The sequence below is a fragment of the Coloeus monedula genome, assembly GCF_965178545.1.
Source record: "Coloeus monedula genome assembly, chromosome: 2".
Classification (NCBI taxonomy): domain Eukaryota; kingdom Metazoa; phylum Chordata; class Aves; order Passeriformes; family Corvidae; genus Coloeus; species Coloeus monedula.
In genome coordinates, this window is record NC_138782.1 from 62,125,020 (window position 1) to 62,143,214 (window position 18,195).

The following is an 18,195-nucleotide window of genomic DNA, read 5'->3' on the forward strand; positions in this document are numbered from 1 at the left end:
TTTTCCCAGAAGAATACTCTACTTACCTGTAGGGAGGGAAGGGTTATGAGGATAGCAGGGCCCAGATGAGTATGTACAAATGGATGGGCCAGGAGGAGAAAGTTTGCCAGTCAGCAACATGACTCCTTGGGAAGTGTCCCTTAGAAACCCACCTGCCTGGCACACTCCCACCCAGCCTCCTTTGGGCTGGCTGCAGAGAGAATGGTGGGAGATGGGGAAAACTGGCCCAGTGTTCGTTGAACTTTCATGGTTCAAGGGAAACTTTAACACACCATTACCAACTGTTTAAATCATACTGCTTGGAAAAGATGTGAGGGTTTTTTGGGTGTGTTTTTAAGATGCAGCCTAATGCCTTAGCTTCACCCACTTCCCAGGCAAGCTTTGGCTTCAGTTCCATTGGCCCCAGCTGACTGCACACCTTCTCCTGCTGAGGAAGGCTTGCAGGGACTGGCTCTCAGCGTGGTGACTGCTGTGCACTTTTGCATCAGTGTTTCCCTTGCCAGCTCCACACGGAACACCTGCAGCCAGGGAGGCAAAGGTCTGTTGTGGGATGGTGCTGTGCTAGGCTGAGGGTGACACAGCTGTGAGTGGCCAGGAGGGGAGTTCTTGTTAACTTGGTGTAGATGTTCCTGATGGAGAAGAGGACGAAGCAGGAGAGGAGAAATTACATCTGTGTGATGTGGGGAATGATCTTGAAGTGTTGGCCTGCAAAGCAGCTTTCACAGCTGCTCGCGCCACTGTTGGTCTGTAGATGATGAGCAGCAAGACCAAGTTCTGGTTTTTTGGGGGTTTTTTTGAGTGTATTGTGTCTTTAAATATTTTTCATTGTTGCCTAAGCTATTCAAATTGCTTTCCGGGCAGTTTTTCACTTCTTTAATGTCTTTTAAATGTTACCTTCACTTACGCTTTTCTTTCTGATGGAAGGCTGCTGTTGTCAGCAAAAGATATGGGAGTAGTTGGTATCTATCCATAGGCAGGACAATGTACCACTAGGGCCTGATATAACTGCATTTATTTGGGGTGCCTGCAATAAAGTCTACCTAAAGTCTTCTAGGTCTTCTGTGGTAAAAAAAATAGGTGTTTTGGCCATAGATACTGTATATTGTGGCTTCCCACAGCTATTCCCAGTGCATAATTCTGTAGTGAATGCTTTTTCTCTTTTGTATCCCTACAAAAATATGGTCAGGTGAAAATTGTGTTCCCTGATACAGGTGGGGAGATGTTTTCCATGGGAATGGAAGAGTGTGGAGGGTGAGGGATGAGACACACATGATACAGGAATTTTCAGGAAAGCTCTTCCTTTACTGCTATGTGGCTCAACGTAGAGACACTTCTTTTTCAGAGTGTACCCACCTATTTTTTACAGATTCTGGTTAAGAAGCTTTGCTCACCTGTGGTGCCCAGCCATTCTGCACTAAACCCATGTGTTGCTTGTATGTTGGTAGAATTTTCCATCTATGCTCTTTAAAAATGCCTATTATTTGAGGAGCTGACTTGTTTAATTAAAAAAATAACCCCAAAACCCCCAACAAAACTGAAGGCCTGTGGCCCATAGGAGCTTTTCCAGAGAACAGGAACATACAAGCGCTCTGATTAGGGGTTAAATGCAAATTCTCCCTGGGTGAATTAAGGTCTGATTTCAGATGAAACCTAAAAAATAAAGCTTGCAACATGTAGTTTAATAATTTATAGAGTTAGTCTTGACTTTTGGTCAAATATCTTTGTTACTTAAGTAGCTTTGCTGCCAACTAAATATATCAGTGTTGCAGAGAGGACCTAGTTGAGGTTTTTGATGTGGTTTTGATGCCAAAATGCCAACCCTAGATGACATTTTAGAGCACATTGGAGAGTTTGACAGGTTCCAGAAGCAAACTTTTTTTGTCCTGTGTTTGTTATCTGCTTCCTTCACCCCAGTGTACGTGGGGGTCTTCTTCTTCGGGTTCATTCCTGAACATCGCTGCTTCAGCCCCGGGGTGGCTGAGCTGAGCCAGCGGTGTGGCTGGAGCCTGGAGGAGCAGCTGAATCACACAGTTCCCGAGTGGGATGGCCACGGGGCCAGCTTTGACAGCCGCTGCAGGAGGTACGAGGTGGACTGGAACGCAACAGGCATCAGCTGCACTGACCCCCTCGGCAGCCTGGTGGGCAGTGGGAGCACCGTCCCCCTCGGTCCCTGCCGGGATGGCTGGGTCTACAACTCCCCAGGGAGCTCTCTCGTCACCGAGGTAAAAACAGCCCCCTTTGCCCTGTCCCCTCTGTTACAGACAAGGTGAGAGGTGTGGGAGAGGGTTGGTGAGCCTTGGCTGTGTTAGAATATCGCCTACTTACCTGGAGAAAGGATTGTCTCTCACTGTGAACTTGCGCTGGGGGCTTTACAAGTCATCTTCCCTCTGTCCTTGCTGTGAAGTATTGCTTTGGCTGCTCAGGAGGCTTATATCTCCAGCTGGGGAGCAAAGCATGTTTCAGCAAATAAATCCCCAGGTAGATAAAGTCCAGTTCTGAATGAAATTCCTGTCACATGAGTGGTCCGATTTGTGAAGGTGTGTAAACAGTGCAGCTTGCAGGGCTGCAAACAAAACTGGCCAATGCAAAGATCTTCATTTCTTTCCCCCATTCCCTTCTTTTTTCTCTTTTTTTTCCTTTTTTTTTTAAGGAATAAAGTCTTTCAAAGTTGGTCTCAAATAAAAATGAATGTCAGTCAGTGTGGGGGAAAGGTAAATGTTTCCCACAATTAAACAGCATTAGTCAGGAATAAACTGTAGAAAAGCCAATGACTTTTGTGTTCTCAGGAGGAGTGAATAAACTGAAAATTGTACTTAACTACTTAGTGTACTTTAGCAGTTTAGGTGCTTTAAGAATAAACCAGTAACTGTGATGACAATCTTGATTTCATCATAGAAAGTTCCACCAAATGTTTCCAGCAATGCTGCAGAGGTGGTGGTAGTCGGGATTCTTTCCCCTGTATGTATAACGAACACAGAAACAAAAAAAAAAATCCATGCCTCAGGGCAGATGTAGATACTTCCACGCTCCTCCAGGAGACCAGTGCTCCATGGGAAGCTGGAAAAGGCAGGCTTCTGAAGGCATCTAGGATACTTTTAGTAAAGGCATCACACCTAGTCCTGAGTGGTCTGTGGGTACTTCTGTGCCATGCCAAGGTATGAGGCAACAAGAACTACTTAGAAAGGTTCACCATCATCATCACAAAGAAAAAGCTGTTTGAAAAACTCAGGGCGATGATGCTTATTTGATCAATGAGGGCCAACACAGGTTAGGGTGTCAGTTTGGACAGACAGTAACTCACATTCTTTCCAGAAAAGAGAGATGAGACATGAATGGGAAATGCCAGTAAACTGCTTAAGGGCTTGTTCCAGTTTTTAATGTTGGACAATTAGTTAAGTTGGTAGGATTTCTGTGTGCTGACAAAACAGGCATTGACCCAGAAACAAGTTTAAATCTTTAACCGAAGCGAAGGAAACTTGTGGATGTGAGCCATTTCACTCTTTTGTCTCTGTGTTCTCCTTTAGTTTGACCTGGTGTGTGAGGACTCTTGGAAGTTGGATCTCTTTCAGTCATCTGTGAACGCTGGGTTTTTTATTGGCTCCATAAACATTGGCTACATTGCAGACAGGTATGTGTGGGCTGACCATAAAACTCTCTGACCTCCCTTATCCATGTTCAGCAGCCAAACTTAGGTAAAGGTTGTGCAACTGATACCATCTCTGCTCTTCTGAAAAGAGGGTCGTCCCCGTGGATATTCAGTTGCAGCATGAGCCAGTATCCTGCCTTTTAGGTTATACCTGGTGCTGAGCACAGATCTGCTCAGCAAGTCCTGCAGAGCCCACGAGGATTTTTTTAGAACTGCACACCCCAAACTTCCTAGTGTGCCACATCAGAACCCTTAGGTGTTAACCAAAGCCAGGAAATGCTGGTTTGGAGCTCCCGCTTTATATATATATAACCCATACTTATTTTTCATTCCCAATGTAATAGAAGTAAATGTGGGACAATTCTTTTTTTCCTGAAAGATTTTGTGGAATTGCAGAGCAGCTGGCACACTAACTTTTCATGGAATAGAATAGCAGAGTAATGAGTAGTGGGCGAGGAATAAAAAGCATGTCTCTATTTTGCATAGCAAAATTGGATTTTTTCCCCAAAGATACACAAAGCTCTTGCTAGTTTAAAATGCTTCCATGACTAGTGGTTTGCTTCATGCCTATTATTTTCCAATCCAGGTTTGGCCGTAAATTTTGCCTTTTAACGACAATCCTTGCAAACATTGTGTGTGGAATCCTTCTGGTCTTCGTGCCCACCTACCTGTGGATAGTCATCATCCGGTTCTTGCAAGGGCTGGTCAGCAAGGGCTGCTGGACTGCGGGCTACATCCTGGGTGAGTTCAGGACCTTCTCCCAGGAGCAAGACTAGCTGCAGAAGATGGAGGAAATGAACTCAACTCCAAAAAACTTGAAAAAAAGCCATTTAAAAAAAATGCCTCCCACAGTGTTTTATTAAGGAGTTTTCTCCCTCTTTGGCTTCTCAGGATGTTTTCAAGCACTGTCATTAGGGAGAAATAGCAGTAGCCTTCAAAGCTGGAGCAAATGGTGGTATATTAGGGCTCTTATGTAGAGATAGGCTTTCCCCTATGGCACAGCTCACCTTTGCAGATCTATCTGGGCCCCATGGCTCCTCTTCCTCTCGTCAGGCTCTGGCTGGGGAAGGTGACTTGGCAGACCACAGCCCCTCTAGCCCAGGCAGCGACAGGATGGTGACAGAGGAGGCCATTAAAGAAGCAGGCAGAGGGTGGGGAAAACTTGCGGCATTTTTATGACATGAAGAGCATTAAAGGGCAAACAGAGGCTTCAGCATCTAAAAATATCTGAAGAACAGCATGTACTTGCTGATGAAAAGACAAGGTGTTTGTGTACCTGTGTGTATCCACTAGTCTGAGGGGAGGCCAAGCAGTGGAAGACCCAGCCTGTGTGGGTGCCTCTCCCAGAGCCCTGCACCAGCTGTGTCTGCTGGTGAGGCACGGTTGGTTGCCCATCTCAGGACAATTTTCTGGTGCAGGGTAGAGCTTCCTGGGACTTCTCTGATTTTTCTGGAGTGATGTTCAGTCTCCTGTCCAAACTACCCAACTGCAAGCAATCACTGAAGCAGCAGATTAAGTATTTTAAAAGCTGACTGATAGAACCTTAACTGGGTTAGGATGTCAGAAGGCTCTACCAAATATCTCTGAGAGATGCAGTTCGCTGTGATAGTGGTAAAAATGTAAAAGTCAGTGCCCTAAACTTCCATTAAGTCTTTCAGTGGGGGCATCTTGCTAATGCAGTTATCCAGATGTCTGATATGACTAAAATAAAAGTACCTATCCCACAGTCCAGAATGTCTTCTGCTAGGACACGATTATTCCTTCCTGTGCATTTCTGGATACTCGCTTGGGCTCTTAAATCTTTTCCTGGCACATACGAAATCTTCATCCCCTCTTCTGGGGAACTTTAAGCCATTTTAGAGCACGAAGTCCTTTTCAGGACAATGATTTGCCCTATCCTGATATTTTCTCTGTTACATCTTGTTACTCCTGAATTCTCTTAAAACTCTCTCCTGAAAAAATGCTATCCAGGAGCAGCCCCAAAGCTCTATGAAACTTTCATCTTTTCCCTGAGGGTGGGCAATACTGAATGTCCAGGGAAGGATACAAGGACAGAACAACCTTGCTGTCCTGCTCTGCTGGGGCACTTGTCTGCCCTTCAGCTGCTTCTGGCTCAGTTCTACTGAGCCTGAGGAGATGTCTTTGTGCATAATTTAGCTGAGCAGCATTAGCTAATCTGTAGTTCCAAAACTCAGCAGTTCCTTTGGCTGCTAATTATTTCCTTACTGTTCTTTTTCTAATGAGTTTTCTTTCTTGGAATCACACAACTGCACACAAAATGTTGAGTGTGCTTGTGCCTGCTGGCTGGAATAGTTACTTTAAAGTCTTGTTAATAGAGAGTTAATGTGTGATGTGGTACTGTGATGCTGACTTGCAAAGTGCAAATGCATCGTGATGCCACCCTGGCCTGGGAGCTCTGTGCCATCATGTGAAACCGGTTTTCCTTATGTCCTTGGAGTGAGATGCAGGCCGAAACACTGCACTTAGGAAACCAAATGTTCAGCTTTGTTGTTGGGTTGGAGACATTATGTATGTTGGCATTAGATTTCACAACAAAATCTGTCTGTACAAATGCTTGATTTACTCAGAGATCTCCACAGCAGATGTTCCAGGATGTCTTAGGCCAATGTACTACCAGCAGCAGTGTTTTCTTCCCTACTGGACTTTGGGTGCCAGAAAAGCAAACCAGGGGATTTTGTCTGGAAGCATTATGCTGGGATGCCCATGATGACCAATGTTTCTCCAAGGTGTTACTGTAGTGCTGGTCTTCCAGCATCCCCTCGAAGCAGGTTTCTCCTGTGTGGAGCAGCCATGGCGCTCACCTGTCCGTGTGTGCCTTTGCAGTGACAGAAGTGGTGGGCCCGCAGTACCGGAGGACGGTGGGGATCCTCTACCAGGTGGCCTTTTCTGTCGGGCTCCTGGTCTTCGATGCCATCGCTTACGCCATCCCTCACTGGCGGTGGCTGCAGCTCACTGTCACCCTGCCCACCTGCTTCTTCCTGCTCTACTACTGGTAAGGGCCCTTTTGTTGTAGCTCTGCCCACGACCCAAAAAACCCCAGCTTCTCCTGCTTCCCAAGGCTTGATACTGAGAGAGACTGGGCGCTCCTTTTTGGTTGTGCACATCTCTTGGTGCAAAGAGGAGGTTCACGGCAAAAAGGAGAGGGAAATAGGACCCCTCAGCAACTGAGATCTTGTTGAATCCTAGCCTGTGCACCTCACCTGACATTGTGTTTAAAAAGCAGACCACTTTGAAAAAACACTGGAGGAAAAGTGGATTAATATAATTTATTATTTTCTTTAAGCATTTCATAAAAGAAAATATGTGCCTTGGCATAATTTAGTTGTCCTTACATTGAAAATATGGTTACTGAGAGACCATCTAGTGCTAACAACTCTAACAGGTTGTTAGCATGTTCTTTTAAGGAAAAAAGTTGCAGATTTTTGCCATCCAACCAAAAAAAAGCACCTGGGTACTCCTTCATTTTAGTTTCTCTCTTCTCTTTTTAATTGACATTTTTTGGTTTGAGTGCTTTGGATTTGAGAAATTGTCTGGATGGGTTAGGACTAGTAGAAAGAAATTTGTTGCCTTCCTTCTTCCATATTTTTGAATTGGTAAGCCAGTTCTATCTTGTTTACTACTTCTTAACCTGTAATAGCGGAAGTGAAAAATGGCTCCCTAAGAGGAGCTGGTTTGTGGTGAATGGGCTGCATAAGATGAGAGCACCACTCTCACTCAAAGCCCCTCCCTGACTTATCTTTAGTAAACTCCTCTTTGACCAAAGCCACTATCTCAACTGTTCCTTTTCCAGTCTCAGCCATGGGATACAGTACTTTTCCCCATACTGCAGGAGTGGGAAGTAGCTCACAAAACCCACCCAACCAAAAAAAAAAAATCCATCTGCCTCTATTTAGTCCCTCCAAAGTCTCCATGCATGGGAGAATAGGTAGGCTTTATGTTTTGTCATATAATGGCATCTACTCGCATTGTAGGTGCCTCCCAGAGTCTCCCAGGTGGCTGATATCTCAAGGGAAAAATGAAAAAGCTATGAAAATTGTCAGTGATATGGCTAAAAAAAACGGGAAAAAGATGCCTTCGCATTTTCAGGTGAGCTCAGGGTTTGCTCGTGCATGTAAGTAAGCAGCATGTGATAGTACCTTCCATCAGTTCCTCCCAGAAGAAATTTAATGTATTATGTACTGGCTCTTCCATAGGATATTCAATTTGAAGAAGAAGATTGTGGAAAGCAGAATCCCTCACTGATGGACCTTTTCAGGACACCACAGATAAGAAAAAACACACTCATTTTGATGTTCAACTGGTAAGAATATAACGCTAGAGAGCTGGTTTGGAGTTCTGGATTTGCAAACTCCATCAGGACGCAGACCTCTGTTCTCCGACCGACTAACAAATCCAGGATGCTCTTCTCTGCCCAGGTTCACAAGCTCTGTCCTCTACCAGGGGCTCATCATGCACATGGGAATGGATGCTGAGAACATGTATCTGGATTTCCTCTATTCTGCACTTGTTGAATTCCCAGCCGCCTTCATCATCATTGTCACTATTGACCGTCTCGGGCGGCGCTACCCCTGGGCTGTGTCGAATGTGGTGGCTGGGGCCGCCTGCCTTGCCACAGCCCTCATCCCAGAGGGTAAGTCCCCTGAGTGAAGCCCTCTGGGGCTTCCCACCCTGTCATCTGGAACCCCCATGCTGCTTTGTGAGGGTCCCTGTGCCACTGTTCATGTGGTGCTCACTGTTCCCTCACTCACATGGGTGAAACAAAGTCCCTTGAGAAGATCAACTGACATGGGATCAGAAGTCCCACAAAATAACACTGCTGTATTAATTGACACCTGCTAAATCACTGGGATACTTTTAAATGTGTTGAATGTATTTTCTCTGCAGACATGCATTCATTAAAAGTGGTTGCTGCTTGCATTGGGAGAATGGGAATTACAATGGCTTTTGAAATGGTTTGCTTTGTAAGCACTGAACTGTATCCAACTTATATCAGGTAGGTGTATCCTCTTCCCAGCTGGCATTTGGCCTGGAAACAAATAATTGAGGCTGATGTGTATGTTATGTTTTATGCTAAATTTAGTTATCCTCAAATGTGTCAGAACTACACAGGTACTGTTGAACATAAAGTAGGTGAAGCACAGCTAAAATGCTTTAAAAACATAGCTTAATAAAGAAAAGAAATGTACATTTACACAAGGGGAAACTCACATGAACAAAATAAAAGGAAACCTTGGGAGAACTAGGGTGGGTGAGGGATCTGAAGTCCCACAGCGTGCCTGGATCTTTCCTGTGCATGGGTGAGAGTTGTGATCCATCCCTTTCCAGCTGCAGTACTCTGACACTAACATGATCCCTTTGCTGCCAAACCAGGAATCTTGGGGTGATGGTTTGCTCCTCTTTGTGTGATATTGGTGGAGTCCTCGTCCCCTTCATTGTCTACAGACTGGTGGAAGTCTGGCACGATCTGCCACTGATTGTCTTCAGTAAGTGCCACCGCACCTCCTTGCCCAGGGTGCAGCAGGGGGACCCAAGTTCCAAAGGGAGGGAAAAGCCACCAAGGCAGCTGCTGTAAATTCAGCAGAAGCCCATTGCTCTCTACAAGGCCTTAGCCTTCAGTTTATGACAAGCTGGAACTTGTTTATGCATTCCATGTCTTCCTTGCCCCTATGATTTCTCCTTGTATTTTAAAGGAAGTTAGAGCCAAATACATACTTGACAGATGGCAAAGGGCTCAGAAAAATTTTGATGAGATGAATATTTGATGGCTTCAATGCTGATTTACTGCTTTTCTGTGTATTATATTGTCTGTCCAGCAGTGAACCCCTAGAATTTCACATAATTGCCTATTTAATGGAGTACAAGTACGGCTGTTACGCTTCAGCTTTTCTGACACTTTAACTGGCTCTTCTCCAGCTATTTGGAAAGCAGCTGGTAAATAAATGCAAGATAAGTTTTGCAGACTAGTGACCTGAACTTTCAGGTCAGGGCCTGCAACATTTTTATGAATCTTAGGTCAGCACATTATTTATAGAGAAGTACCTTGAATGGCAATATGCAGATTTTAACAGACAGGACATCTAGAAGGGTGCTTAGTACATTAAAAATATTTATACCAAACATGTATGAACTGGATAAAAGAAATTATCAGTGGAGAAGTTGATCACGTTTTTTAAGAGATAATACATTCTGTACACATTTTCTAATCTTATGTGAATAGCATAAAAATGGAATATGTTTCCTGGCATGCTCTAGCACTAAAAAAACTTCTTTCCTCTACAAAGGAAGGATTGTCTGCCCTGTTAGAGGTGTCCTAGTTCAGTGCATAACACACAAGAGGACTTGGCTTGGCGCTGTCTCCACAGGGCAGCCACAGCTTCCATTTTTGTACCAGCACAGCAGTTCTGCATATAGAGGCTTGAGGTGCACATCTTGCATGAGGAACAAAATAAAGTGCCATTGACGAGTCCTTTCTGTCTGGCAGTAGAAAGTGCTTGATAAATGTTTACAAGCTTTGTGCCTCTGTTTTGAAGCTGTTCTTGGTTTGACTGCGGGTGGATTGGTGCTGCTTCTGCCTGAAACCAAAGGAAGAGTTTTGCCTGAAACTGTGGAGGATGTTGAAAACTTTCACAGGTAAGTCATGATGATGAACTTTTAGCAGCTTTCACTTGAAATTGGGCAAAATCCCTGTCCAGAGGGAAGCCCAGGGATTACTTGGCTGCCTTCTTTGATTCCAAGAAGTCGCTGAGTAATTTCCAGACTCTAACTGGACAGATTCTGGACTCCTTTTACCACACATTTACCTAGGCATCTTGAAAAGTAGCCTAGGCCTTTACTGGCCTGTGAATAGCTGCACTTGCCTCTCCAACGTGCTGCAACACCATTATAAATGGCATTTGTGTTAAAAAAAAACCCTTAACAATTGAACAGAAAAAGGACAGTCTTGATAGCAGCTTCACACGTGGTGCGTGGAGCACCAGTATCTGCTGAGGAGCCAGGACAAACTTAAAGGAATATATGATCATTTTCCTGGGGCCAAGGCAGAGCAGGTAAAGAACTTGAAGTTAGGTGCTCACTTAACACCTTCATTCCTGGCTGATGTTCATGTCTTGTTACCCTTGCAGGCAAAGTGCTCCAAAGGCCAAAAAAATCTATCTCCATGTCCAAGGATCAGAAGTAACATGTGGCTGAAGAAGGTGTAACTCTTGCTGGGTAGTCTGCTTTAGGGCAGTAGCACAGAAATGCCACTTAGAATAAATACCCCCTCAAAAGTCTTGCCTGTCTTATTTCAATTTCTCTGCATATCCTTTATTTACAATGTTTAGGGTTTTCTGAGGGAATTGTCCCTATTGCTGCATAGCTGTACACCAAGAGAAACATATTTTAGGGCTGGGGAATTTTTGTATCACCTGTGTGGACTTCAACGTGGACTTCAAGAGATCTTAACTTGAATGTGGTGGGATCCATCCCGACAAAACTTTGTAAGCCTCCATAAAGTCTGACTTGATTTTTCTTACCAAGGGGCAGCACAATATAACAGAGATTTATCTCCATTGTAGAATCAAGGTAACTACAAACCTGGGTCAGTCGTGTGACGACTTGCACAGAGTTTTTTAAAAACTGATTTTATTTTCTCCTATTTTATTGGCTACTCACAAGGGTGGGCATGTGGCAACTCCAGAGCACAAAAAAGAATGCACAGGAGAAAAACTAATTTCCTTCATAAAGTAATATCATTATATGCGTGTCCTGTTGGGGCATTCTTTGGAATGAACTGGGATCAGGCTTGGGGACTTGCAGGACCCTGACCAAGGGTCCTGTGCCTCAGGGAGCATGAGGGGCAGCACTGGGTCTTCCAGGAAATATCCAGCACCTTCACAAATTTCCTAGTCCCTCCGACTGAGTGGCTGTAACCAACCTTTGGTTGCAGATCAAAACAGAAACAATCCTTCTGTGGCTCCCTTTTCCTGTTAGTGTTGCTGGTCCCTGTCACTGCTGGGAAACACTGGTTTTCCATAAGGCTACTGTGATCAGGGTACGAGATAACCTCTGCCCAGTGATAATCAGCTGCAGGGAGAGAACTCCCAGCTGAGCAAGGCACTGCTGGACTCTAGCAGGCAGGGTGAAATTCCCCCAGGATTGCATCCCAGTGACCTTGCACCAGCTTTCAGCTGACCTGAGCCTCAGTTAATGTTCAGTGTTGCTGTGAGGGCCTCCAAGGCAGGGAAGCATGTTGTTCACTGAGGCAGGGCCATGGCAAGGTTGCCCTGAGAAGGGTACAGACAGATCAGGAATGACATGACTTTGGTCTGGGCAGTTGCAAAACTAATATTTGCTTCAGGATCAGGGGGGAACAAGCTTGTGCTGAGAGGGCAAGAGGGACAGGGTGGGTGCAATTACCTGTTTGGTAGAGCAGGTGTCCTGCTGCAGTTGCAGACATGTCTCTGCTCTGCACTAATAGAAATCTATCAGAACTTCTGACTTACAGTTCTTTGATATAAAACCTGTTGAAAACTCTGCAGATAGAAAACGGGGGAGGTAGCAACAAGTCAAGCAAAGCAAATACTGAGATGAATAAATGAGTAACTAAAAAAGCTGAGTCCCAAGACCCTTACCCATCCCACTGGTATTTATTTCCATAAGCACTGCTACTGCCACAGCAGGAGCTACAGAGGTGGCAGGTTCTGGTGTGCCTTTGCTTTGCAGTCACCTACAAGTGATAGTGGCATCTGCTTCTGGTGGCAGCTTAATAAACACAAGGGCAAATGTCCGTCACTGATTTCCTTTCTGGTGACCTTTGTCCATTCATGGATTGCTTCCTGGAGTTGGGAAGTCAAAGAGATGTGAAAGCTGGTCCAGCTGCAAATGGCTGCTCTCAAAATGTGGAGCAGCAGCATTGTGTCCTGGTGGGGTGGCAGGAGTGTGTCTCCCCCAGACTGTGACTGAAGCTCACATCCTGCCTCAAGTCACACAGTTTGAGCTTCCCTTCCCCTTAAGAGCAGCTGAAGCCTGTCTGCTCCTGGGGCTGCTGGAGCATAACCAGCCCAGTGGCAGGGCTGTCCTTGGAGCTTGGGAAGGAGTGCTTCAGGACCAAGCACCATCTGACTCTGTCAAGGAGCCTGGCAGCATGTAAACAGGGCAGGTAAATGAAAGTGGGACTGGCCCCTTAAGAAGACCCTGTCCCTCACCTAATTACTTAAATCTGGACTTTATATCAACCGTGCCTGAAGAGAACGTAAAAGCTCCGTGTTTTGGGGTACCCACCCACCAGCTGGGTTTTGGGAAGAATTGCTTTTTACTTTTACAAAGTTTCTGGTGTTCTCCATGGCAGCCTCTGATGGGCAGATGATCTTGTGGCCAAGGGCTGCACCTTTCTAAGCACTGTTCTTTTCCTCTGCTGTTGCTGTCAACACCTAAATCCAAACGCCAACACGCAAGGATAGCTGTTGTTCAGACACTTCGGTGCTCCTATCCCATCCCTACCCTACACCGCTGGGTTTCTTAATATTTTAAAATATTAAGAAACTGGGCCATTTCCCACAACTCGAACTGGTCAGGAGGCAAACTCAGATCCAGAGAATGTACAAAAGTTGATGACTATGCTGTGAATCACAGCTTCCCAAAAGCTGCGGAGAGGACTCTTCAACCTTCAGAGGCACTAGCGCAGTGATTCTCCAGCATGGTATGGAGGGAGATCAACTTTAAAACCCATATCCTTTTTTTGACTTATCTTTCCCCCTGCCTCAGTCCTTTTTTCTGACAGATGTTTGGGAGTTTGGCCATGTAAATAATCAAGCTCTGAGCATTAGGAAAGCATTCATGCATAAACACAAACTTTAATATGTTTTAATACGCAGGGCACAGTGTCCTGTTACTGTTTGTGCTGGTCCCAGGGGGTGATGGTGGTGGGGCTTCCTGCCCCTTCCCTGTCACTGATCCCAAATGCTGGTGCAGTTGTATGCAGCCCACTGCATCCTGAGGCTTCACTGCCTCCAATTCCTCATTTTCTTCCTTTTAATTTTCCAGCTTGCCTAATATCCTGTCAAATTACGGAATACCAAATCTTAAAAGTCAGCTTGGACTTAAAAGTGCTTATTTTTTGTCCTTATTTCTCTGGAAGAAGAAGAGCAAAACTAGGAAGGAAAAGGAGCTTGTGGATGCCTCAGGCTCCCACAGTGGTCTCTACAGTGGCAGTGCTTGTTGCCTGGGTGGCAGGAGCTGAATCACAGAGCTGAGCTGGGAAGCAGGAGCCATAGACCAACCAACAGCTCAAAGATTTTAAGGGATGTAGAGGGAATTGTGACAGTAAATCAGATACTGCCTATGTGTTACTTTTGTGCAGAGTCAGGTGTAGCTTGAAGGAAGTGAATTGGGCTCATGACTGCACTCCTACTTGCTATAGAAATGAGCTGTGAGTGAGCAGCGCAAAGAGATTTTTAGTTTTATAAGAAGGAGAAGAAAGTGTTCCTTTATCAATTTCCCACTCATGTCATATGAGGTGCTGCTGCCAGATGGCCTGGGACACCAGAGACATGAAAGTGTTCAGGAGGCAAATAGAAAAAATTTGCAACATGGTCCATGAGGGAGTGAAGCAGAAATGCTTCTGGCTCCAGAAGTCCCCAAGTGTCAGAGTGCTGGCAGCTGGGGGAGTGCAACAGGGAAAGATCATCGCAGTGGGATGGCTCATCCTCTGGATGTGGGATGAGGTCCAGGCTTGTGGCTGCTCTGCTGGCCCTCTTCTGCCTCCCTGCCCCAACAAAGGCAGATCCAGGGCAAAATGAGCCCTTACTTTGGGGCAACTTCGGAAGTCAGAACGTGGAGATAAATGTTTTTTTCTTTACTTCTCTCCTGCCTGTGGAAGGAAAGAGGAAAAAACAGATGATGTTCCTGGTGTTTAACAGCATGATCTGCCACATAATCCATATTCTTGCATTCATTCAACAAAACTAGGTTTAACTGTTATCTTGGCACTGGCAATTGCTCAAACGAGGTTAGGCTATTTTGAAGAGCAGCAGAGTAAGGAGCAAATTTGAGAGTTTCTGTGGCCTCATTGCAACTGTGCTGCTGTCTGGAAATCATATCCCAACGGTACCTTTAGAAACTTCAACTCTGGCATTTCCTACTGTAAAAACTCTTATTCTAAGTGGATTCTAAAGTGACATCTGGGTGTGTGGTTGCATGTATGATTTTCCTAATGTTTCCTAGAGGCATGTTGTCCCTGCTCTATGCTGTGCTACATTGCCATCTCTTTCTGGCCACGTTAGGTCCTTTTTTTCCCACACCCAGTTTTTTACCAGGCCAAGTATTTTTTGGCTTCACAGGAGCTTCAGTAAATTTAAGCAACCCTTCCAGTGTTTGTGGAGCTCTACCCCCAACCCTGGGAGGTGCTCCAGAAGCTGCAGGTTGAGCCAAAAGGCAAGAGCACTGAAACCACAGGACAGTCACTGAATTGCTTCCCAGATTTAAAACCACATCTCAGCCAGCTTTGTCCTTGCTGTGAGAGCATCTTTGGGGATATCAACAGTCCCCTCACTGATCAATGCTTTTCAGGTGGCCCATGGCACTACCTTCCACACCATTTCCCAATGTCTGGCTCATATGTAAGGTGTTTATGGATTCCAGTCAGATCATACAGGAGAGCCCAGAGCCTGATATTGCAATCAGGGATGTGTCACCCACCAGACACCAACTGTATTTATATGGGTACAACAAAACCCAACAAATCTCCAGATATGTACAATAAATGGAGATTCTAAAGCAGATTTTGCAGATGTGAAGGTGAGTTGCTTTAGAGGACACTGTTTAACACCATACCTGTGCAGATTTTCAGCGTCTTCAATGGTCTCAGGCAGAGCTTTTCCCTTCATTTCAGGTAGGAGCAAAACTAAGCCACTGTTGATTAGAACAATCACAGCTGCAAGCACAGAACAAGGATCACAAAGGCAGTGCAATTGTCATGCCTATGTTTAATTCCAAGTCACTAATTAATGCCCCAATGGACAGACAATGTCTGCCCCAGTGGCAGAATAAGGGTGCCTCAAAGTAATAATAACACTTGGATTTTTATCTGCATGATTCTTATTTGTCAGAGTAATTGCTGACATTTCTGAGGTACATCTGAGCCCTGGAAAGCTGTCCTGAGGCACAGACCCAGAGGGAGTCTGGCTTCCTTGCTTCAGGCACACAGTGCAGAGGAAGCAGGTTTTGCTTATGATTGTCCAGCTGGCATGGGATTGAGGTGACACTGGCTAGCTGTCATCACTACTTTTGGCTTGATTAGGACATGCATGAAAGGTTACTACCAGTCCACCTGGCCAGTTTCACCTTCTGATTAGTTTTAGACCCTCTGTGACCCTAGTGAGGGCAGATGGTTCATGCAGGCACACAGGTTTGAGTATGTGCAGCAGCTGACATTCAAGGCAGCCCTTTTCTTGTGATAGAAACCTTAACATTAGGGCTGACATGCTCCTTTGCCATCCTAAATTGCCAGGGCATCCTTGATAGACTGGCCACCCTGAGATGGAGTATAACTTTTCTGCAGGGAGACAAGGTCATGTTGCTGGCACCTCAGTTCAGGTAACCATGCTGCCTATGAGAGGGACAGAACCCAAAGTTTTTCCTCCCTTGGAAAGGGCTCAGCAGGAGAAAGTCAAAGCTTGAAAGGGCTATCCCAAAAGCATGGGGTCCCCTTCAGCGCAGAAGGGGCTAAGAGGTGACTTTGCTACCACTTCCAAACACCCAGATGAACAGACTCACCAAGCTGTATCTTAAACGTGTGTACATGTGTATGCATCTCTCCGCGTTTTTTTTTTTTTTAAAGACAGAAAATAAATCACCAAACTAATTCATCTCAGCTTTGGCCAACCAACCCCTCTTCCAGCTCTTACCAAAGATGACCAGGGGCAGTTCATGCCAGAGGTCTGCCAGTCTGTACACAAGGAAAGGTGTTATGATCCCACCGAGGTCACACAGGGAGGAGCAGACAAGGACTCCCAGGTTCCTGCAGTGCACATGCAAATACACACACACATCACCAGCTCTGCCAGGTGTGCTTTATACAAGCAAATTCATCTTCCATGACATCCTTAGCTGTAAGCCAGTCTCTTGGTCTGTCAAAGAGAAACACCCAGTGCTTTTACCTGCTGACAGAAGGTGGTGCACTTACCTGAGAAATGTTGGATACAGCTCAGGATTTGCCACACATATAATTTCATAGCACATGGTAATTCCCATCCTGCCCAAGCAAGCTGCAGTCATTTTAAGCCAATAAAGACCTGGAAAGACATTGTGCACATTGAGGTTTGAATACAAAACTATGGTTTTCTTCTGCTCTTGACATAAAACAGCATTAAATATTTAATTTAATGAAACAGTAAAGCATGATGCTGTTGTTTCACTCAACAAAGAATTCAGAATGCAATTGTCTTTTGATTCAAGCAAATAACCAAGACATGAGACTTTGCTAGGCTGCTGTCACAGAGAGGAGAAATTCATGACACAAAGTAGTTTGGGTTATCTAGTGTGTTAAACAAAAGCTTACACAGGGCACCACTTGTTGCTTGCAATAAAACTTAACAGAGGGCATTGTTTGGTAGTTGAAATCTGCTTAGCAGGAAGGTACTCTGTACCTTTGCACAGAGGCTTGTGATGGCTTTCAAGCTGGGACAAGTTTGTGTTTGCCTCCCCACCTCAGAGGGTGATCTATAAATGCTTTCACACCTGCAGATGTCTGCTGCAAATAAACGAATGTCCTAGCCCTACACAGAGAGTCAGCCCAGGACACCTCTGTCTGCCACGTGGGGTTTTAGGTCCCAAGTCATCCACACCTCTGTCCCCAGAGTGAGGTGCTCTCTCAGGCACTACTGTGCCCCATGCCCTGGCACAGGCAGTAGCTGTGGGGCCACAGGACACCCACTCCTGCACTCCCTCAGCAGGGCCCTTGCACCTTGCACAGCCACTGCGCTCCCCAGTTGCGTCCTAAAATGGTTTTCCATTGTCTGGGTGCTCTGGGGTTTATGCATATAACATTTTACTATAACATTTTGTGTGTTTGTTCTTGTCTCCCCAATGAACTCACAGTTGTGTGGCACTGTAATAGCTGTAGTTTCAGTCTACTTATATTCCATAAAACAAAAGGAAAGGAATTTCATTTGGTGGCCCTTAAGTGATGCACTGCTTTGAGACAATGATCTTGGAGCAGGCGCTCAGCTAAACCAAAGCCGAGTGTCGGTCACCGTGGTTGTTTGACATCCTACATTCATGGCAGCAGCACTGATGGCAGAAAGCACTTACTGTACCCAGACATTGTTTAAGTGTGTGCATGTGCCTACACATTTTTCCTTTTTAGGAACAGAAAGTGTGGGGATTTTTGGATGAAACCCCTGAATCGTGCATTAAAATACAACTTCTGGTCAGATAAAAATTGTGGACATGTGAACATGGCATTCTTCATGACCTAGCACCTGCAGACTTATGATCTGATTTGATGCCATTCTGGAAATCTGATTTGCCCCATTTCTCCAGCCTCTCAT

General features: G+C 45.3%; 1 protein-coding gene across 1 annotated transcript; it reads left to right on the forward strand.

The window, feature by feature from the left end:
• Positions 1 to 1,811: 1,811 nt before the first annotated feature.
• LOC309586513 (solute carrier family 22 member 2-like) lies at positions 1,812 to 18,138 on the forward strand (the record flags this gene model as incomplete). Its single annotated transcript, XM_082303455.1, has 11 exons — positions 1,812 to 2,222; positions 3,525 to 3,628; positions 4,233 to 4,387; positions 6,491 to 6,659; positions 7,639 to 7,753; positions 7,861 to 7,967; positions 8,083 to 8,297; positions 8,552 to 8,660; positions 9,038 to 9,150; positions 10,198 to 10,297; positions 18,012 to 18,138. 11 exons carry the CDS (start codon positions 1,812 to 1,814, stop codon positions 18,121 to 18,123), a joined length of 1,710 nt encoding a protein of 569 aa, XP_082159581.1. The 3' UTR covers positions 18,124 to 18,138.
• Between the last annotated feature and the right edge of the window lie 57 nt (positions 18,139 to 18,195).